This window comes from Nymphaea colorata, chromosome 6 (genome assembly GCF_008831285.2).
Source record: "Nymphaea colorata isolate Beijing-Zhang1983 chromosome 6, ASM883128v2, whole genome shotgun sequence".
Classification (NCBI taxonomy): Eukaryota; Viridiplantae; Streptophyta; class Magnoliopsida; order Nymphaeales; family Nymphaeaceae; genus Nymphaea; species Nymphaea colorata.
Window position 1 is genome coordinate 10,305,529 of NC_045143.1, and position 24,286 is coordinate 10,329,814.

At 35.6% G+C, this 24,286-nt stretch overlaps 2 protein-coding genes across 2 annotated transcripts; both read left to right on the plus strand.

Moving 5' to 3' along the window:
• The first annotated feature begins 41 nt into the window (after positions 1 to 41).
• LOC116256175 (cinnamoyl-CoA reductase 1-like) lies at positions 42 to 4,892 on the plus strand. Its single transcript, XM_031632439.2, has 6 exons — positions 42 to 278; positions 1,615 to 1,784; positions 2,254 to 2,439; positions 3,362 to 3,524; positions 3,787 to 3,976; positions 4,616 to 4,892. Exons 1-6 carry the CDS (start codon positions 110 to 112, stop codon positions 4,746 to 4,748), a joined length of 1,011 nt encoding a protein of 336 aa, XP_031488299.1. The 5' UTR covers positions 42 to 109; the 3' UTR covers positions 4,749 to 4,892.
• An 8,564-nt stretch (positions 4,893 to 13,456) lies between these two features.
• Positions 13,457 to 14,808, plus strand: LOC116256574 (cinnamoyl-CoA reductase 1-like). Its single transcript, XM_031632974.1, has 3 exons — positions 13,457 to 13,595; positions 13,865 to 14,054; positions 14,676 to 14,808. The coding sequence occupies exons 1-3, from the start codon at positions 13,457 to 13,459 to the stop codon at positions 14,806 to 14,808; spliced, it is 462 nt and encodes a 153-aa protein (XP_031488834.1).
• The last annotated feature ends 9,478 nt before the right edge of the window (positions 14,809 to 24,286 follow it).

Genomic DNA, 24,286 nt, shown 5'->3' on the forward strand with positions numbered 1-24,286 from the left:
ACTGTGAGTCAGTTCCACCACCAGATTTTTGGGATTGACATAAGAAAGTAGCGTGGGGAAGGGCAGGAGAGGGCAAGCAAAGCCGGTACCACAGTACGCCTTGCTATCAATGGAGGACTCGGAAGAGAAGGAGGTGGTGGGCGGTGGTGGCGGCCGCTTTAGCGGAGGAGGGACGGGGGTGGTGTGTGTGACGGGTGCCGGTGGATTCTTGGGGTCATGGCTGGTGAAGACCCTTCTCTCCAAGGGGTACACCGTCAGGGGTACAGTCAGAGACCCAGGTGCTTCTCTAACACCTCTTCTCCCCCTTCCGACCCTTCTCTTTCTCTCTTTCGGAAATGTGGAGAGCGAGAAAGAGAGAGGGACAGTCAGACAGAGGCTGGCAGGCGGCACCTGATTTTTTAATTGGCAAGTTGTGTTCAGGAAAACTCCTGCCAAGTGCGAACCACCTCATGCCAAGAGAAGGAGAGTTCAAGTTGCGGGTCTTTTAAGTCCCCCCAGGAGCAGGGATCTCCTTTAAACAACTTCACGTCTATATAATAAAGTCACAAATCTCTTTCCTGGAACATCTCGGCGAGAGGAATTCCCATCATATCTTAAAACATTTTTATGTTTGCTGAAAAGATGTGAGAATACGTAGTACGTACTGTCCATAGAAAATATAAGCAAGAGAGAGTGCATCAGCATGCTTCTGATAGAAGCTAAGTGGCATGTTTGTTACTGCTTACTTGTTATAAATTATGTTCAAGGATTGAAAAAGAAAATGATTTCGACCATCAAGTTTGGTCACACGAATAACTACACAGCACCACGAGAACGGGTGTTCGTATTCTGTTTAGAATATAAACTATCCAGGATATATTAGGAAGCAGGCAAGAGGCAGGAAGAGAACCGAGCAGGACGCGGGAAGAGAGAACGGACTAATAACGAAAACTGAAAAAGGAACTGTTTTATCAGATTGGGATTGCCACAAAAGCATCATCTTCAAACTTAAAAAGGTGTCTTAAAAATCTCTCCGTCAAAATGGGCAGCTTTTGTAAAATCAATTTTCGTTAGCACTATAGATTACCAGTTTTACTTTGAAAAACTTAAAACTCGGTCCTTGAATCACATTTTAAGATGTATAAATGTACTATTGGCAATCAGTGGCGTGAAATTTTACAGCCCGAATTTGTTTGTGCAATTCATCTGCGTACACAATACGGTGCAGAACAATTGAGCTTTAATTCATAGATGCAAGTTGTATTGACTCAAATTTGACTGCATAGATACTTCAATATAGTTTGCTTGTTAAGGAGTGGTCTGGAACCCCTAGAGACTTGATTTTTATTCTTGACCATCAATAGTTCAGCTTATCTCTCCATACCATGAGTAGAACATTTAATGAATCTTGAATTTAAATTTGCGTAACTAGAAGATTCTGTTTGTTACAGTTTTGTTGTTATGTTGTGCTCAAACTTCAGTCATTCATGACAATCCTATTTAGAAGAGCCTTTTCTAACGAAAACTATATTTGTCGTCTGCCTAAATATAACTTGCTAAGGCATCATTTTGTCTACATAAGGCCAATCTTGGTTTGCAGATTCTTTCTTATGACGTATGCCAGTTCGTTTGCAGATGATAAGAAAAATGAGCATTTGAAGACCTTAGAGAACGCTCCTGAGAAACTGCAGCTTTTCAAGGCAGACCTACTAGACTATGATGGCTTGTATTCTGCTATCGTTGGATGTGATGGAGTATTCCATGTTGCTAGTCCACTTCCGACGCATGCTGTGGTTGATCCTGAGGTGCAGTTTTCCACAAACTACTTTGTGTTACACCACTATAGAGTAGCAACCTTATGGATTCTTCTTATGCACATTCCCATCTCAGAGGAAACTTGTTTTTGTCGTCAAATGTAGGTCTTATATTTTGATGCACTAGTTCTGATTAAAAGATATCAGGAATCAATATGTCAAAAAATTCTGTAATGATTAAGTGTTATCCTCTTTCTAGTCTCGTAGACAAGGAAAACTTGGTCCTGTTAGCTGTTGAATCATCATGAACTCATTATTGTTAGGCCTTGCTTTGCTTTCTTCATGCTAATAGACAAAACTTAGTATTCATTAATATAGATGAACTTATACTTGCCAAGCATGCTTTACCTGACACTATGATAGATAAAAGTGTACTTTTTGCAAGTTAATTTAATATTTGCCCACAGATTACCTTTTCGTCATAACATGCTGTTATGCTGACAATATCTTCATGTTGCAGAAGGAGGTGGTTGACCCGGCTGTGGAAGGTACAATGAATGTCCTTAAGGCATCATCAGAAGAAAGGGTTAAAAGGGTTGTCCTTGTTTCAACTGGTGCAACTATCACAATGAGTCCAAATCCACCGGATGATAATTTCTATGACGAAAGATTTTGGTCTGACATTGAATACCTCAGGGCAAAGGAGGTAACAAAATGGTCTGTTGGCATTCTGATTCCTCGCGTATGCTGGAATGATTGACATTCTAGTGCTACTGAAACACAAAGTGGTGACATAATTCAAGTCATGAGAACATTAAGGAAAATAAAGGGGAAAGAAAAAATAGTAAAATCCATTGCAAGGAAGACCGTAAGGAAAGCACTGTAAAGGAAAACATCTAACAAAGAATGAAGAGCAGTGTGATGGGTACCATTTCATGGTCTTGTTCTTGCATTCATTCTGATGCAACCACTTTTTCTCCCAAGAATTGCGAAACTGAAACTCCAGAGTGCAGTTGGGGGAGGAAATAGAGGAGAAAGAAGACTTTTCTTGTCTGAAAACTTTGCTTAGATTGCACAATCCTCAGTTGGGTATGCCTTTGTGTTAACATTGCATAATACATAACTTGCTAGATTAACATAGTCAAATGACTTCTTACTTACGGCTTCTGTCGGGTTTTATGTATTTTCTGGTTAATATTATTGCAAAGGGTATACTGTCTAGTTAGATTTGGGGGTATACTTGGTGAAAGAACTGTAAAAGGTTTGATGGTTAATTTTCCTAATAATGCGGAACGTGATGACCTAAAAAGGGAGTAAAAAGGTTATTCTGAATAGTTCAAGAAAGTTCTTCCTAATTTTCATGACTGCCTATACTAACACGTTGCTCTATATTTCTAGTTTGTGCCTATAGTTGATGAGACTTCGACTTCTGACTCAGCTTGATTTACAACTCATTTCTATCACGTTCATGGAGGGCACTCTTCTTCTCTGGATGAAATATTTGTCTTTTTTCTTTTTGTAATTAGAATTGCTTCCTCTGTTGGTTCTGCCATCTTTCCTTGAGAAGCTGCTTCCAAACCTCTCTGTTGAAGAGCTTCCCCTCATCTTCATCACTGTTTTTATGCTAGAATTGGTATCCCCTTTCAAAAACAATGGCAGAACAGCATGCTTGGGAATATGCTAAGGAGAGTGGCTTGGACCTGGTAACTCTTTGTCCAACTATGAATCTGGGCCCAATGTTGCAGGGGAATGTGAATGGCAGCAGCATGTTTCTTATTAAACTATTGAAAGGTATCTATACATGCCAAAACCTGCTTACCTTTTGATGTGATTTTGGGTTAACAAATGTATGAAAATACCTTCAACAACGTACCTTCAAGAAAATAAAGCCACACGGTTACCTATGTGCCCAGCAGGAAAAAAAAAGTGAAAAAAAAAGGAAAAAAGGACCTTGTGGACTTGGATGTTTGTATAGTTCCATTATTTGAAGCGGTGTTCAATTTCCACATTGAGTTTAATTTTGTTATCTCATACTTGATATTTCACTTGGCAGGAGAGAAAGAGACCATTCAAAATGTCATTCATGTAATTGTGGATGTTCGAGATGTGGCAGAGGCATTAGTTCTGGTATATGAAAATTCAGAGGCTTCTGGACGCTATATATGCAATGCACATCATATCAGAGCACGTGATTTGGTGGAAATTTTGAAGCGCTTGTACCCTCATTATAATTATCCGAAGCAGTAAGTCTTCTGATGTGCTTGACTTCATGTGTTGATAGCCAATTACCATGGTCACAATCAATAATTGATTTTTAGGTGAAAGAAGATATTCTTAAATTTTGTATTGCCTAATGTCTGCTTTGAGACATAACACTAGTAGTTGCATTTCTTGGACATGGTTATAGTTGTTAACCTTGGTGGTAGTGAAACTGTTTGTATTTTTCATGACTATGAGCATTAGTTTCTCTTCCTGCTTCATCCGAAGCTAATTGTTAGCCAATTCCCCAGTTCAGCATATGTCTATAACTGTATATGTACGTGAGAATACATATCTACAAGCCATAAACTGCAGTGGATTTAATGTCTTCAGATATGGTTTTTCGTAGTTTGATTTTCCCTGTGATTGGTACAGATGTAATACCATAAATCAGGTTTTCGGTTGATGAGCTGAATGAGATCCTCTAGATTGACTATTAGCTCTATATTCTTAAGCGAATCACCAATACCACAGAAAGCATTTCTTTATTTATGATTCAAAAACTTTGGGCTATTCTGCTTTTGAGGAACTCAAGTAGTATTGTTTTATGAACTTTTGCTTAATTTTCATTTATGTTCATTGTCGATTTGTGTGATATTTTATGCTTATGGTCACCGTCACAGGTTTATCGATGTGGCACATGATAAGCATGTCTCTCCAAAGAAATTGCAGAGTCTGGGCTGGAGTTTCAGGCCTCTAGAAGAAACACTTGCTGATGCTGTACAATGCTTTTGTGAGCGTGATCTTCTTGGGTGACTCTTGTCTCTGTGTCTTTGGCATGTATTTTAGCAACTTTTGTCATGTCCTTTCTAGTAATGGTTGCCAGATTCTTTTCATTGTTGGGCATTGGCTATTAAACAATGATTCATATAAAGCTGGCTTTTGTCCGTTTTGTTGTCATCGTTCTACTAGTAAAGTTAAAGGCACTTCTGTTGGTGTTGGCGTTGGTTATTACTAATGATCCATGTGAAGCTTCTTGTTCTTAATATAGGTTTTGAGTCGAGTCATAATTTGTGCACCAATTTATTTCTTTTACGTATTCTTATTTCTTAAATGATGGTCCATACCTAATCAGGTCTTGTATCATCTGCTGAAGAAGGGGTAACACTAAAATGGCCTTAACCTTCCGAAAAGATACTCGTTCTAAGACTTGCCCATTTGATCTCAGTTGGCTTCTCAAATACTTTCCGAATGCAGTTGGCAATGGCTTTCTTTCTTGTATTAGCCCTTCTCCATTTGGCAAAGTTCGAAGGCCACAGCATCACAGAACTGGGGCTTATGGTTGTCCTTGCTTTCGGAGGAATCGAGTCGATGATGTACTGTCTTCACACCAGTCAGTCGACCAGCTATGCTACGTCACTTAAGACCTTCAAGGTAGGACATGTCTTTTGGTTTTCTCTTTGGTTAGGAGAGCTGAGATTAGGCAGACTAAAACCAGATTATGCCAAGAGTGACAAACTCCAAGTATTGGACCAGTCATCTTCTCTAATGCCTGAGTTGTAAGGATATAGCTACGTGTTGAGGTAGTGCGGGCAATTGCCCATACAGACCCATAAAAACTGTTTATTTTCATATTAATATTTATTACCATTTTTCTCATTTTCAATAAAAAATTAAAATTTTAGTACTAATGCGCTTACCCAAAAATTTCTGGTCCTGCCCTGCATTGAGCGACGTGATTGGGCCGCTAATTGGCTTCTTTGAATTAATTTAGATCAGATCCAAGTCCATCCAGTTGAACTTCCTCTTTTAGTCCTCGTGAATAACAAAACATGCAGTTTTACTGGAATGGCCATTGACGAGTGTCATTCATGTTTTCTTTTAGTTCATTATACTGTATTAAATGTAATGCTTTAAAAAAAAAACATTTGTGGGCCACATTTTAATTTAATGTTAAAAAGGCTTTTCATCCTAACTTTTAAATAAGACAATCAAAATTGATCAATCTTCTTGACTTATAAATTATTTTTGTGTGATCTTTCTTCCCAAGTTCAAGATTAATCATTTATCGTTTCCAAGAAAATGTGTACTACGTCGTTTGATCACAGGGTTGTTCTCCGTGAAGCGTCATTTAATTTCGTTGGGCTGGTTAATTTTTTAAATTAATTTAAAAATGATAACCAAGATAAGTATTTGTTTAAAAAAATTGTTAAGAAAACAATTGTCAATATAGCCCGAGCTCCTGTCAAAGAATTTCAAAAAGTTTGAAACTAGATCAAAATCAGGCTTTGAAATGAAAATTTTCCATCTATGTGGACCTAATTCGAAGCATAAACTTCGTTTTTTAATTTCTGAATAGAAACTTAACTTGTCTAAAAATTGGTAAATAAAAACTTATTTCAAAGATGTCAGTGGATCTGATTCAGGTGGGATATCTAACCTAATTTCTTCAAAAGGGTTGGATATGGAAAAAAAATTTAACATCTGATTAAAAAATTGAATCGGATGCAGACTTAAGAAATGGCACCTAATCATGCTTCATAATCAGTTTTTAAATAAATATCCAATTGAATATGAATTTGGATTCGGATTCAGTTTTAAATAAATGGTCAATCAAATTCGAATTTGGATTCAGATTCAATTTCAAATAAAAATTTTATATTTGACATTCATATATTGGAAAGTCAGTTCTTAAATATCTGAATGCAGTTCAGAATTGGCTGTGTATTTAAAATTCAGATTTGAATTTGGATGAAAGAATAAAAGTCGAACTTGGTCTAGATTGACATTGTGAATTTAAAAGTCAGATTTAGATATGGTATAGTTTTCATTCATATTTCAATTCAAACTGAAATATGTAAACATCCAATAAATCAGATACACTAAAGAGTAAATCCAATTCGTTCCGCTACTTATTTTACATTGCATTGATTTCTGGTTACATGCTCAGTTAAGCTAATAAAAAAAAATAACAATAATATGACGGCCTTCTTTTTAAAAAATGCAACCTAAAAAGACAATAGTAAGAAGTACAAATTTTTACATCTTTCAAATTACGAAAATTTAACATTAAGAACTTGTTTAACAGTTTTCACAGCGCATTAGTCATATCAAACAATCTAAAAGCATAAAGTCTGTAATGAAAATACAATCAAATGCAAGTGGGTAAGTTAAAAAATTGATTAAATTAGACATTCTCCATCTTTGTTATAATCCGTGGATGTGAATACACGTGACAACTTGCACCCTTTTTATTTTAAATTGAAATTATTGAAACAGCTGCCAAGATTTTGGTTCATTCTCATTTTTTTTAATAATATCTTGCTCGTTCACTAATGTATAGGTAAGGAAAGACTTCACATGGATGACATTAATATTGAAACTTTTTCATATGGTAGATTTTTGGGTTGCTTTTATGAGGCTCCAATTAGGATTAGGGTGATCAACGTGTAGCCCTATATCAAAGAATAGCTAGGCATATATAGTGTCGCCTCATATGTTTTTCCATAGCTCAGCTGGCAGTTACGGCGAGTGAGAGATTTGCGAAGTGAATCAAGCTTGTAACTGCAAGTGAAACCCCTTACCTTACCTTACAGTTACAATATGAATGGGTTGGGCTCTTGCTTGCTTTAAAACCAGAAGGAAGATGATCAAGAAAATGGTAGAAGTGGAAGTGAGAATCAGAAGGTCCTGGAGAAGAACCTGTAAGAAAGGAAGAAGCATGAGAAATATGAGCAGTATCATTTAACGTCCTACTGTCGCCTCCAACTTGATACAATGTAATTGTATTCTGCAGATAATCATAGACCCAGGATAAGGACACAGTACTAGGCTGGTACTGTAATATATATATATATATATATTATTGTTGGTGGGGATAATATTCATGAGTTAGCTTTTGGCGGGGTGGATGGATGGCTGTTGGACCTATAAATTGCTTTAATGGTAAGCTGCCCACGATAGGACAAGGTGACTGGAAATTTGAATAGTCGTGAGACAGAGAGCGACATCATCAATTATAGCGTGGAAATTATAGAGCCCACTTGGACAATAATGTTGTTTGACGCTTAACTGGTACGGTCTACCGAGACTTTGTCACTTGAAGAGTAGAAACCAAAGTTGCATATCAAAGGTGCAGGTGCGCCTCACTGCACCCAAATGGGTCAAACAAGAGTCGGGTGCGGTCAGTCACACCAAGCTAAAATCGTCTTTTTTTGACTCGCGTTTAACCCGAGTCGGGTGCGGTCAATGGCGAAAAAGTCCACTTTTGTCCAATTTTTAGGGTTTTTTTTTTTAAGTTTTTAACAAAGTCGATGGTTGCCCCTTCTTCATCTCTCTTCTTCGACCTTTCCCTCTTCGACCCTTCTTTTTTTTCTTCTTCCCTCTTCTTCGACCTTCATCCCTCTTAATCCCTTCTTCTTCTTCTTCCCTCTTCTATACGTCGCATTGGGTGGAGCCGACGAACTCGTCGCTTGCAGCCTGCAGGGTAGAATGACTGTATGAACTGTGATTCTGTGAACTCAAAACTAAAGTATATTTCTTATTGAATTGATGATTGATACTCATATCATGATTAGCAAATTGTAATTTTCATGTTGTTATTTAATAATTTTATTGGTTTATTGACATAATTTTGTTATATATATTATATACATATTATTATAATAAATTAATAATAATAATAATAAAATACTCTCGCCGCACCGCGCACCAAAATTTTTTGAGATATGCCGCGCCGGCATCCGTAACATGAAGAAGATCAAATAGTCCACAACTAGATGGACTAAGACTTGATGAATAACCACTACAAGTGTGTTTGCCAAGTTGACAGACTTCACACTGAAACAACTCTTATAATAATAGATGAGGAAGTAGGTAACAGAGCTTGAAGACAGATGGATGACCTAGTCTGAGATGCCACTGGAAGGAGGAGGACAATGAAGAAGAAGAGGAGGCTGTAACACCCACAGAATCAATCGTCTTCCGAGTTTGAAAGTCTTAAAATGAATATAAACTAGAGTCAAATGTAACACAACAATGGAAGGTATTAATCAATTGTCCAACTGCTAAAAGATTAGTGGGAAACTTAGGAAAATATAACACATTAGGAATTACCATAGATTGAAAAATTTTAATATCTCTATAATCGATAATAATAGGAGACCATCTGCCATCTGTAAGTTTCACATGACGAGTTTAAGGCTATGTCACATAGGTGTAGGGTGCGGGTGGTGGAGCAACACATCCAAAAAAATTTAGGTGCGGCGAGAATATTTATTTATTATTATTAATTTATTATTATTATAATATACATATATACACACACACACACGCACATATAAGAATTAAGAAATTTAGAGTATAAATTATAGCCTATACACTCTACACTATACACTTTATGGATAAATTATATATGAATGTTACATATTACATACTTATAAGTTCTAATGTTTGTGTATATGAATGTAACATATTAAGCATTAACATGCTAATAAAATACAAACATTAAACAAGTAAACAAAAAACACAAAACACACAAAATGAAAAAAAAATGCTAAACCCTCTTTTTAACATTAAAAAATTTTAAAATAAAAAGTATTGAAAAAGAACGAAAATAGGCTTGACGCGGTTTGACCGTACCCGACTCGAGTCAAACACGAGTTAGGTGTGCGTCCAAAATGGAAGAAAATGATCGAGTACGGTTAGCTGCACTCGACTCTTGTTGATTGGTAGTCACTTTCCAGCGTCCATGTGACTTAGGTTTGAGGTAATGTGTGGAGCAAGGTAAACAATGAAGGTCTACTACAAAAATGTATCGATGCTCCTGAATCAATAATATAAGTAGTATTTGTATCATGTGGAGCAGTATTGATAGACATAGCATTGTCTATCATAATTATGGAGGCCGACGCCTGAATAGATTTGTGTGCTAAGAACTGTTCATATTTTGACTTGTTGATATTCAATGTCACAGTTTCAAGATGGGAAGAAGACAAAGACCCCTCTAGGAGATGAAGCTGCATGGACAGATCTAACAGGAGACTGCTGATGAGTTTTTGCCCTACTTAAATGCAGCACCTCTTCCTAGGGATATAGTGGAAGGACGACCATGCTTATTCCAATATCTATCTTTCAAATGCCCTATTTTCTCACAGTAGGTACACTGAAATCTCCGTCGACCTATGTCCTTCCACTTGAAGAAACTACTTCCACGGCCTTTTGAAGCCACCAAGTCAGACACAGGAGCATCACTGGAAGGAGGAGAAAGTGTCACAACAAGACGATTGAGTCTGTTGTAAGCCTCAGCTAGGTTAGGGGTTTCTGCTCCGGTCTACATCTACGTCTTTGCCATTGCTTATTCGGGAGAGAGAACCTATAGAAACCATGCCACCATTGTCTGTTCACCCTGAGTCTTGTGGTGTGTGGGACATGGAGTTTTCAGTCTTTCATAGATTGACTTGATGGAAGCAAAGTACTAAGCAAGACTTTGGTCATCCTATCACAAATTAAGTAATTCCTCGTCTACTTGCAAGATCTTGCTAACTTTTTTGTCATTAGAGTACGTTTGTTTCAAAAAATCACACATCTGTTTTGGCAAAGATATAATATGCAATTATAGAGGTAATTTATAGTTGCCCATTATTCATGATTTATGACATGACAATATTATTATCTTCTTTTCATGAACTATATTTTTCACTATCCAACATAGATTCATTTTCTTCTATACGATGCTCCTTTCGATATCCAATCACAGACATCATAAACACACAAGACTAAATCTCATAATTAGATTCATCTAACTTTACAATAGAGCCATAAGAAAAGGGATTTTCTGTGTTCTTATGCTCATATTGCATCTTTGTCTTGCCTTCATCAGCCATAGTGGGGGACTGGACAATATGACCTTAATCTGGTTACACTTTGATAAAATCAAGAGTATAGTGCACAAAGGACTTAGGCAGCAGATTTTTTTTTGCATCAATAGAAGTCCTTAAAAAAATATTTATTAACTTGTTGTTCAGTAAATAAATCCACCAATCACAACAATCAACTTTAGAAGATCTAGGCAGTAGAATTTTTTTTTGAGCATCAATAAAAGTATAAAAAAAATCTATAAGCTTGCTATTCAGTAAATCAATCAACCAAACTTCCACATAGTAGGCTTCGTATCATTGTTTACTAGAATCCACATATGCATAAAAACATACAATCTGATCAAAGTATAACCAACTTGCAGCCACTTTTCCACAGTCAACCAAAAAAAATAAAATCTGATGAGCTTTGTCAAACGGGTACTCCTCTTAAGGAGGAGTACTTGCAGGGTACGGGTATGACATGAGTACGGGTACCGCAAGGTATTGCGTTGATCGTACCGAGTGTGGTCAATGCACCCAAGGTCATTTTTTACCTTTTTCAGACTTGGCCAAAGTTGACTGAGTCCAAATTTGTCCGATTTTAATGTTAACAATTTTTACATTTTAACTTTTTAAACCATTTTAATGTTAAAATTTTCGAAACCCTCATTTTAATATCCCACTTCCCTCTTTTTTCTTCATTCTTGCTTCGTAGTGTTGGGATTCGTTTTTTGCTTCGCTAGCTCCTTTATCTTGTTATGTAAAAGTTTATGTTGTTCTTTTATTTGTGCTTATGCTTCTGTATACGCGTGATTTCCTTCGGCCTCAGTTGAGCAGTAAATTTGTGACTGAGGAGAATGAGAATAAAAAATGATAAATTTTGGATTATGATTTGTGAATATGTTATTTTGTTTGTACTTTATATATATATATATATATATATATATATATATATATATATATATATATATATGCGAATATATTATTTTGTTTGAAATTTTTTGACATATATATGTATGTGCATGTGTGTGTACGGCCGTACTCCCGCACCCAAGTTTTTTAAAAATGGTCCGTACCCGTACTCGCACCAGCACCCGTACCCGTACCCGCACCAGCACCCGTACCCGTACCTATGTGACATAACTGATAAAAAATTGATTCACGTTAAGCTGAGCCCAAATCTGATTTAGAACTTTCCAACACAACTCCCACGGAATTGTTCACACTAACTCGAACTCGACTCATTAACATACTCGAGTTTAAGTTTAAGCTCGAACTCGACTCGTTTATAAACGAGTCGAGCTCGAGCCGAGCTTTGTCGAGCGAGTTCGAGTCGAGCCCGAGTTGGCTCGACTCGTTGTGCAGCCCTAACTGCATCCATGTTGGGAACCTAATATCACATACCTCTCATTTGTGATTAGGTCCCTCTTTTCACGTTGCTCCACTATCTCTCGCTTAGCAGAGAAAAGGGATAAAGGAAGGGTAGAAGAAGAAAAATAGTGGAAAGAGAGGGAAGAGAGAAGAGCAGAAGAGGTCACGGCCACGTTCCTCTTTCTCTCGCTTTGATACCATATTACAACCAGCAGTATTAGAGAGAGAAAAATTTCTTCTTTACTAACTCTAATCTCAATAATAAATAGATTAGGGCAGAGGTAGAAACTTATAAATAACATCAACAAAAAATAGCTAAATATTTAAAGAGAACTCCTAACTATTAAATATTACAAAGGACTAGGTAGAAAATTAAATTCTTCTAATTCACAGGTTCTTCGCGTATGGTGGAATGATTCACATTCTAGTGCACTGAAACACAAAGTGGTGACATAATTCAAGTCATGAGAACATTAAGGAAAATAGAGGACAAAGAAAAAATAGTAAGAACCATTGCAAGGAAGACCGTAAAGGAAAGCACTGTAAAGGAAAACATCTAACAAAGAATGAAGAGCAGTGTCATGGGTACCATTTCTTGGTCTTGTTCTTGCATTCATTGTGATGCAACCACTTTTTCTCCCGAGAATTGCGAAACTGAAACTCCAGGGTGCAGTTGGTGGAGGAAATAGAGCAGAAACAAGACTTTTCTTATCTGAAAACTTTGCTTAGATTGCACAATCCTCAGTTGGTTATGCCTTTGTGTTAACATTGCATAATACGTATCATGCTAGATTGACATAGTCAAATGCCTTCTTACTTACAGCTTCTGTCAGGTTTTATGGATTTTCTGGTTAATATTATTGCAAAGGGAATACTGTCTAGTTAGATTTGGGGTATACTTGGTTGAAGAACTGTAAAAAGTTTGATGATTAATTTTCCTGATAATGCAGAACGTGGTGACCTAAAAATGGAGTAAAAAGGTTATTCTGAATAGTTCAAGAAAGTTCTTCCTAACTTTCATAACTGCCTATACTAACGCTTTGCTCTATATTTCTTGTTTGTGCCTATGGTTCATGAGACTTTGACTTCTGACTCAGCTTGATTTACAACTCACTTCTATCACGTTCATGGAGTGCACTCTTCCTCCTCTGGATGAAATATTTTTTTTTTTTTTTGCAATTAAAATTGCTCCCTCTGCTGGTTCTGCTATCTTTCCTTGAGAAGCTGCTTCCAAACCTCTCTGTTCAAGAGCTTCTCCTCTTCTTCATCTTTGTTTTTTTGCTAGAATTGGTATCAATGGCAGAACAGCATGCGTGGGAATATGCTAAGGAGAGTGGCTTGGACCTGGTAACTCTTTGTCCAACTATGAATCTGGGCCCAATGTTGCAGGGGAATGTGAATGACAGCAGCATGTTTCTTTTTAATCTATTGAAAGGTATCTGTACATGCCAAAACCTGCTTACCTTTTGATGTGATTTTGGGTTAAAAAAAATGTACGAAAATACCTTCAACAACGTACCTTCAAGAAAATAAAGCCACAGGGTTACCCATGTGCCCATCAGGAAAAAAAAAAGTGAAAAAAAAGAACAGGAAAAAAAGGACCTTGTGGACTTGGATGTTGTATAGTTCCATTATTTGAAGTGATGTTCAATTTCCGCATTGAGTTTAATTTTGTTAACTCATAGTTGATATTTTGTTTAGCAGGAGGGAAAGAGACCATTCAAAATGTCATTCATGCAATTGTGGATCTTCGAGATGTGGCAGAGGCATCAGTTCTGGTATATGAATGTTCAGAGGCTTCTGGGCGCTATATATGCAATGCACATCAAATGAGAGCACGTGATTTGGTGGAAATTTTGAAGCGCTTGTACCCTCACTATAATTATCCAAAGCAGTAAGTCTTCTCATGTGTTGATAGCCATTTACCATGGTCACAATCAATAATTGATTTTTGGGTGAAAGAAGATGTTCTTAGATTTTGTATTGCCTAATGTCTGCTTTGAGAAATGACACTACTAGTTGCATTTCTTGGACATGGTTATAATTAACCTTGGTGGTAGTGAAACTGTTCGCATTTTTCATGGCTATGAGCGTTAGTTTCTCTTCCTGCTCATCCTAAACAAATTGTTAGCCAATTCCCCAGTACAGCATATGTCTATAACTGTATATGTACGTGAGAATACATATTTACATGCCATAAACTGCAGTGGATTTCATGTCTTCGGATATGGTTTTTCGTAGTTTGATTTTCCCTGTGATTGGTACAGATGTAATACCATAAATCAGGTTTTCGGTTGATGAGCTGAATGAGATCCTCTAGATTGACTATTAGCTCTATATTCTTAAGAGAATAACCAATACCACAGAAAGCATTTCTTTATTTATGATTCAAAAACTTTGCGGTATTCTGCTTTTGAGGAACTCAAGTAGTATTGTTTTATGAACTTTTGCTTAATTTTCATTTATGTTCATTGTTGATTTGTGTGATATTTTATGCTTATGGTCACCGTCACAGGTTTATCAATGTGGCACATGATATGCATGTCTCTTCAAAGAAATTGCAGAGTCTGGGCTGGAGTTTCAGACCTCTAGAAGAAACACTTGCTGATGCTGTTCAATGCTTTTGTGAGCTTGGTCTTCTTGGCTGACTCGTCTCTGTGTCTCTAGCATGTATTTTAGCAACTTTTGTCATGTCCTTTCTAGTCAATGTTCCCAGATTCTTTTCATTGTCGGGCATTGGCTATTAAACAATGATTCAGATAAAGCTGGCTTTTATCCGTTTCGTATCGTACTACTACTAAAGTTAAATTCCGTTCTTTTGGTGTTGGCGTTGGTTATTACTAATGATCCCTCTGAAGCTTCTTGTTCTTATTGTTGGGTTTTGAGTCAAGTCATATTGCACCAATTTATTTCTTTTACTTGTTCTTATTTCTTAAATGATGGTCCATACGTAATCAGGTCTTGTATCATGTGCTGAAGAAGGGCAACACTAGAATGGCCTTAACCTTTCGAAAAGACATTCGTTCTAAGACTTGCCCATTTGATCTCTGTTGGCTGCTGAAATACTTTCCGGATGCAGTTGGCAATGGCTTTCTTTCTTGCATTAGCCCATCTCCATTTGGCAACGTTCGAAGGCCGCAGCACCACAGAGCTGGGGCTTATGGTTGTATTTTTTATGATTTGAACTATGGAAATTTTGAAGATTTTTCTTGTAAAAGGCAGAGTTTAAAAACTAGTGAATGTTGTGAGCTTTATGAATTAAAAATAGTTTGAAAGTGCAACATTTATTGATTGCTGCATCAACTGAGTGATCTAAGGAAGGAAACTAAAAAATCTTTTTGGTTTTGTGAGTTGCTGGTGAGGTAAATACTGCCTCAATGGCCACGATCATCATCAAACAGTGACAAACTACATAAAAAATGTGTACATACATCACTGGTGGTTCTGTATAATGAATCCGCTTATTCTTTCAGAAGCATTGCGACACTTATGCCATCTACCCGTCATCTATCCAGTCCATCTCGATAAAGGTTGGCACGAATTGTTCGAATATGGGTGAGACTGTAACATGCAACGTTTTGAACTCCCACTCTTAATAATTCAAGCTAGTGATGCTAATGTTGATGATGGGCTTCATCCTTAGATTGGCATCTTCACATCTGAAAGCAACATGTATGGCAGATCCCATCCACCCTCTGGGCATTAATAAAGGAATATCCTTCACTATTTGGCTACAAATGGAACGAAATGGTCTTGTTTTGTTCCTCAGTTGAAAAGTGATGTCTTGAGCAATCTGAGAAGCACTTTGATAAACAGATTTTATCTTGTCCGTCTCCATTAAGGTATTCGTTTTTGTTTTATTTGACAACAAGTATAGCTTTTTTTGCACTTCGTTCAAATAAGAGTTGTACCCGCACGGAATTCTCTTTAGAAACACTCAGTCGCTGCAAATTTGAGGTATGAAGTGTGACATGAAGAACTCGGACTATCTTGTATTTCGTTCCACCCTGATCACACATCAGTTGGATCAGAGTTTATGGTCTGCTTTGGAACCTAGGTGACTGCAGTATCACTTCGGTATTGAAGAAATTAAGTAGCACCCACGGGAATTGAATACTTCGGCATCACTGTTTACAGTTAAAGAAATTAAGTAGCACCCACGGGAATTGAATATGATGTACCATCTATGCACCAGTCAGCCAGCTATGCTACGTCACTTAAGGCCTTCAAGGTTGGGCATGTCTTTTGGTTTTCTCTTTGGTTAAGATAGTTGAGATTAGTCAGGTAAAACAGACTATGCCAAGAGTGACGAACTTGTTGGTGTATGGAAGTTGATCCATACAAGATACTCATTTGCAATACCGCGGTAAGTCCATTTTGTAAGGGCATATATGTCATTTTGTACAATGCGGGTTTGCCCTAATCCTTATGTTTTGAGGATGGCCGCCGCTTGAGTGTGTCTATTCTGTGTGTTCATAGAAGAGAGAGAATACAAGAGATCTGTGCGACCGTGGACGTAGGAGATTATTGCTCTGAACCACGTAAATCGTTGTCTTCTTCCTTGTTGCTTCTAACCCCCTCTTGAGAGTCTGAGATGAGAGTTTATTCTGTGTTGTTCCTAACAGAACTCCAAGTATTGGACCACTCATCTTCTCTAATGCCTGGTTGTAAGGATATAGCTAGGTGCTGAGGTAGTGTAGGCACGTGTGGGCAATTGCCCATACAGACCCATAAAAAGTGTTTATTTTCATATTAATATTTATTACCATTTTTTTCATTTTCAATAAAAAATAAAAATTTAGTATTAGTGCCCATACCCAGAAATTTCTGGTCCTGGCCCTGCATTTTGCTATGTGATTGGGCCCCTAATTGGCTCTTTTGAATTATCTTAGATCAGATCCAAGTCCATCGAGTTGAACTTCCTCTTTTAGCCTTGTGAATAACAAGAAAATGCAGTTTTACTGGAATGGCCATTGACCAGTGTTATTCATGCTTACTTTTAGCTCATTCTATTGTATTAAATCTAATGCTTTAAAAAAAAAATCATTTGTGGGCCACATTTTAATTAGAACTAAAAAGGCTTTGCATCCTAACTCTTAAATAAGACAATTAAAATTGATAAACCTTCTTGACCTATAAATTATTTTTGTGTGATCTTATTGTTTCCAAGGAAAAGTGTACTACGTCGGTTGATCACGGGGTTTTTCTGCGTGAAGCGTCATTTAATTTCGTTAGGCTGGCTAACTTTTTAAATTAATTTCAAAGTGATAACCAAGATAAGTATTTGTTTAAAAAAAATGTTAAGAAAACAATTGTCAATATAGCCCGAGCTCCTGTCAAATAATTTCAAAGTGTTTGAAACTAGATCAAATAACCAGGCTTTAAAATGGAAATTTTCCATTCATGTGGACCTAATTCGAAACATAAACTTCGTTTTTTAAATTTATGAAAAAAAACTCAACTTGTCTAAAAAAACTCATTTGAAAGATGTCAGTGGATCTGTTTCAGATGGGATATTTCTTCAAAAAAAGTTGGATACGAAAAAAATTTTAACATCTGAATAAAAAATTATATCGGATGCAGACTTAAGAAATGACATCTAATCAGTCCGTTCTTAAATAAATATCAAATTGAACATGAATTTGGATTCTGATTCAGTTTTAAATAAATATTCAACCAAATTCGAATTTGGGTTCAGATTCAATTTCAAATAAAAATTTTATATTTGATGTTCATATATTTGAAAGTCCGTTCTTACATGTCTGAATGCATGTTCAGAATTGGATGTATATTTAAAAGTCAGATTCAAATTTGGATGAAAAAATAAAAGTTGAACTTGGTCTAAATTGACATTGTGAATTTGAAAATCAGATTCAGATATAGTATAGTTTACATTCATATTTCAATTCAAACTCAAATATGTAAACATCCAATAAATCAGATAAAGTAAAGAATAAAATATAATTCGTTGCGCTACTAATTTTACATGTTAAGCTAATAAACAAATAACAATAATATGACCACCTTCTTTTTCATAAATGCAACCTAAAAATACAATAGTAAGAAGTGCAAATTTTTACATCTTTCAAATTACGAAAATTTAACATTAAGCACTTGTTTAACGGTTGCCACAGCGCACTAATCATATCAAACAATCTAAAAGTGTAAAGTCTGTAATAAAAATACAATCAAAATGCAAGTGGGTAAGTTAAAAATTTGATTAAATTAGACATTCTCCATCTTTGTTATGATCCGTGGATGTGAATGCGCGTGACAACTTGCACCCTTTTTATTTTAAATGAAAATTATTGGAACAGCTGCCAAGATTTTGGTTCGTTCTCATTTTTTTAATAATATCTTGCTCGTTCACTAATGTATAGGTAAGTAAAACTTTTCCACATGGTAATTTTTTTTTTATTTGAGTCTATTCGTTAAGTTGATCACTGTCTCATATCAATAAAATTTTATGGTTATTATTCTCTAGAGGATCAATTTCAATTATTTAAACTTGGTGACGGCCTGTAAAATACTTTTTAAGTTAACTATGTGAGCATGATTGTCATGTTTTAAGAGGTGTTTTGAGTGCACATGACCTAGGATCCTCGTGCTTTGATATTTAAGGACTTAAGACAATCCTCCTCTTTAACAATTTGGTTCACTCCCACACTAGGCTCAGCTCTCAATTTAATGGATCCTAACATGTCACCCACATGTCACCCACTTGCTTTAGTTCCAGTCCTAAAAACACAAGGAACGAAGACAATCTGTTATTTGTCTAGTTTCTTTTATAAGGCTTTGAAGATTTCTTACAATCTTTAATGTGAGACTAAAGTCGTAGGGAGTTACAATCTACCCACTTCAGCCACTTGTATTTGTGCATACGTGATCATAGGTCTAAGTGTTGGTTCATCCGATATAACTTGTAATAATCCAGTTCTTAATTTGGTGAATCTCAACCCACTTCTTAACAGTTTCATGTCTAAATCAAGAAAGATTAGGAACTACGACAGCGAACCACTTAGTCAGCTCTCACCTAAGCCATTAAGCTATCTCTCAATTTTTAGTACATGATTAAACTTTTTGTGGTTTTCCAATCTACTTTCCTTAAAACGTCCGCATGCGTGAGACCCATGTCGAAGTATTGAGTTGTAGACTAATACCAACGGTAACAACTTGACCTAACACCAAGATCAGATTCCTAATTTGGCCACTCCCATCTACTCGATCGCAGTTTCAATTCCAACCTCAAAAAACCTATGAGCCAACATAATGTATCACTTCACCAGCCTTTTTATTCTTCACATGTTGCAATATACCCCCTTAGAGTAATAGGTAAAAACCATACCACTTAGATATGAGACAAAAACTAGACCCTATTAAATTTGTGTAAAGATATGTTTTCCACAAAAAGTGAACATCTTAATGTATTTTTAAACCTTAATTTAATTTACATTATGTTTTAGTTCAAGTTAATTTTGTAAGAAAAAAATTGATCTTTCTACTATTAAAATTTTGATGTATATGAACCGTTCATTTTTTTTATTATTAAACAAGATTATTAAACTAAAAAATCACTAGATTAACATATATTTATCACAAAATATCTCTTAAGATCACAAATAAAAAAAAAACATTCTAACTAATTTTAGTAGGACTGGCTTCTATCTCTTGTCAAAGTCGTTTAGTATTTACCATTTTCATATATATATATATATATATATATATATATATATATATATATATATATATATATATATATATATATAGATTAGATTTTTTAAAAATTATTTATGACTGAAAGCCAACATAAAAGTGCATTGGTGATGTCAAGTTACTAATTGGCCACAGTTTTCAGCAACGGAATGCACCTTTTGTAACACTTTTTAACAACCCAAAATAAGAAAACAACTGTATGACCACAAAAGTTACCAACTGATTTCAGTATATATATATATATAATCTGAAAACCTCCAACTATTTTGAGCTTCTTCTCATCAAGGCTGCATGATGCATTTCATTGAAAGAGCATGATTAAACACACACGTCCGTTACATTAATGCATCGGATGGTTGGAGGTATTTTTCTTTAAAACCCTGGCTGGAGAAACACACACACATATATATATATATATATATAAAATATGAAAATTCGTCATTGAAAATTGTAGCACTAACAATGGTTTATGATGAGGCCCCGGTTGATGGTGGCTCCAGTGACGGTTTATGGTCCTTTTAAACTTTTTAAATTTAGGTATCCAATGCTACTATCTGGCTTCCAACAACATTTACGTTTCTCTCTCTCTCTCTCTCTCTTTCTCTCTCTCTCTCTCTATATATATATATATATATATATATATATATATATATATATATATATCAGAATTGAAATGAGTCGACCAACATCCATTTTTCCATGGACTTTTTACATTTTACGATACTATAAATACCGTCAATGGTGCATTCTGCATTGACAGGACATTGGCCATGATCTTTTGGAATTCAATGCACTCTCTATAGCATCACAAAATCTAAAAAATCATATGGCAACTGAACCGTGACTCTAAAGCTCAAACGACATTTAGGGATATCAAATGAGGATCATCATTCTTTTTTTGATATGATGGTCTTCATTTGATTCCCTTTTTACAATTTTTATACACTTTTTTTTATATCTTCTTTTTAATGATGAGAGAGGAAGAGGTTTGATTTCCACCCGCCACCCGCCTGACGTTGGTACGGTCCGGGGCTGTCAACGGAGACGGCAAACCACATGTTCTCCACAGCTAATGATTGAAGGGAAGAACTTCCTCCGTCTTATTTAGAACATTCAAGATGGAGAGAGGTTTCTCTTTCCTGCCACCCAGCAACAGTGCCCAGGCTGTTGGCAAACGACCCCCGACAATCCTGGACCAGGGTGGAAGGAGGAAACCCCCTCCCTCCTTCCTACGTCAGGATTAGTTCCTACTCCCTTACTTATTCACTACCATCGGCTCGATCATAAAAAGAAAAAGGACAACCTTATTTGGATGGCTGGTAGATCTGGATAACTGCACCATCATGCATTCAATAAATATATATATATATATATATATATATATATATATATATATATATATATATATATATAAGAGAGAAAGAGAGAGAGTTGAATTGTTACATAGAGCTGGGCATCAATGTTACACTCCGGCTTACCACTCCTATTTTTTTTTTCTTTCAACACAACCCATCAACACATCAAAATAATGCACCACATATATTTCAAAATAACAATGGGATGAATAATTAATTATGTACAAAAGATCATTCTCACAAAAATGATCATACATTATTAAAGATGACCCTCATGACAGAAAAAATGCCCCTAAAGACAGGATATTGATGTTTAAATAAAAATCAGACATCAATATATCAAAAGGCATGATGCACCAGCACGATGATGCACAAAAATTTTTTAGTAGGATTTGAGTTCTAATCAACCTAAAAATTCTTTAATAGGATTTGAGTTGAGCCATCTGAATAACTCATTGTTATGGATCTGTCAAAACTTGAAAAATGAAAGCAATAGAAGGCTGAGCCTTGACAATATGACGACACACCAAAGAAAGCCCAAAATCTCTAAGATAAAAGTTCAAATTTTGGAAACCAAGTATGAAAGAAACATGATCGCTTTCTTATAATAATGCATCCATGCGTTTTCTTAAACTATCATTGTAGTCTCTTTCATATTCCACAATATGTAAGAATCTAACCTACCGTCATAAACAATACACTTGATTAGCCTCATTCAATTCATTCACAATTCATTCACCTTCTCACATTTAATTTACATCTCCTAAGGCGCGTGCACATCACAAATGACCTCCGTTTGAGAGACAACTCGTGTGATGGCCTGAAATACTAGGCATCCATACACACTACAGCAGTAGAAAATCCACCAAGGAAGAGTGTATTCTAAGGGAATCTGTTCGGCCTTCCCTAGAATGCCCATGTTGTTTAACAGTTGCCACAACGCACCAGTCATATCAAACAATCTAAAAGTATAAAGTCTGTAATTAAAATTCAATCAAAATGCAAGTGGGCAAGTTAAGAATTTGATGAAATTAGACATTCTCCATCTTTGTTATGATCCATGGATTTGAATACGCGTGACAACTTGCACCCATTTTATTGTAAATGAAAATTATTGAAATAGCTGCCAACATTTGGTTCATCCTCATTTTCTTAATAATATCTTGCTCGTACAAGTAAGCAAAGACTTGACATGCATGACATTAATATTGAAACTTTTCCACGTGGTAAAGCGTTTTTTTTATTTAAGTCCATTAGTTAAGTTGATCACGTGTCTTATGTAAATAAAATTTTAAGGTTATTATTCTCTAGAAGTTCAATTTAATTTATATAAACTTAGAGACGGCCTCTTAAATACTTTTTAAGTTAACTATGTGAGTATGATTGTCATGTTTAAGAGGTGTTTGAGTAAACAAGACTTAGGGTCCTCGTGATTTCTTATGGATTTAAGATCAGACCCTCCCCTTCAACAATCTAACTTACTAGTCTCTCAATTTAGCATATCCCAACATGCCTACCACTTACTTTAGTTCCAGTCCTAAAAACACAAGGGACCAAGACAATCTATCATTTAACTAGTCTCTTTATAAGCCCTCGAAGATTTCTTACAATCTTTAATATGACATTAAAGTCATAGGCTAATACAATCGACTCACCTAAGCCACTTGTATTCGTACGTACGTGATCACAGGTCTGAGTGTTGAACCATTATCTGATATAAACTGTAACAATCCAATTTTTAATTTTGTGAATCTCAATCCACTCCCTAACAGTTTCATGTCTAAATCAAGAAAGACTAAGAACTAGGACAGCCAACTACTTAGCCAGCTCCCATATAAGCCATTTAAACTTTCTTTCAATTTTTAGTACATGATTAAACTTTTTGAGGTTTTCCAATCTTCTTTCCTTAAGATGTGTTTGCATGTGTTAGACCCCATGTCCAAGTATTGAATTGTAGACTAATACCAACGGTAACAACTTAACCTAACACCAAGATCAGATTCCTAATTTGGCGACTCCTACCTACTCGATAGTAGTTTCAATTCCAACCTTAAGAAAAAACTATGAACCAAGATAATGTATCACTTAACCAACCTTTTTATAAGCCCTTGAAAATTTCTGACAATCTTTAACACAAGATTAAACTCTTTAGATGTGGCAATATACCCCCTTAGAGCAATGGGTAAAAACCAAACCACTTAGATAAGGGAGAAAAACTAGACCCTATTAAATTTGTGTTAAAAAATGCTTTCAACAAAATGTGAACATCTTAATGTATTTTTAAGCACTAATTTAATTTACATTATGTTTTAGTTTAAGTTATTTTTGTAAAAAAAAATTGATCTTTCTACTATTAAAATTTTGATGTTATAAGATCCATTCATTTTTCAATTATTAAAAAAGATGATTATACTAAAAAATGACTATATTAACATAGATTTATCAAAAAATCACACTTAAGATCATATTTTATAAGGCTAGAGTGCAAATAAAAAAAAATTGTAATTAATTTTAGTGGAACTAGTTTCTATCTCATATCCAACTATTTTAAGCTTCTTCCCATCAAGGCTGCATGATGCATTTCATTGAAAGAGCAGGATTGAAACACACACATCTGATACATTAATGCAATGGATGGTGTGCTGTGAGAGGTTGGAGGCTTTTTTCCTTAAAACCTGGTTGGAGAAATATATATATATATATATATATATATATATATATATAATTGCCCGATGTTGTCGGACGACTAAATATTTGCAAACTATCACAAAAAGCATAATGTCACTGAGGCATTACCACTGGCTTATGGTGTAATGACAATTTATAGTGTTTCTAATCATGGGTTATGGTACTTTATAGACGAGTTCTAAATATTTAGCTATCCAGCAAAGATTTTCCTTTATATTCATATATATATTTGTCATTTATTTTGAAATGCATTTGGGCTTTAGATAATTCAGAATTTTTTTATGATCTAAATCTGTCATATTAGATCAAAATAAATGTGGATCTAAAAGTTGAAATATGGGAAACCAAACTTAATAATGTAAGTGCCATT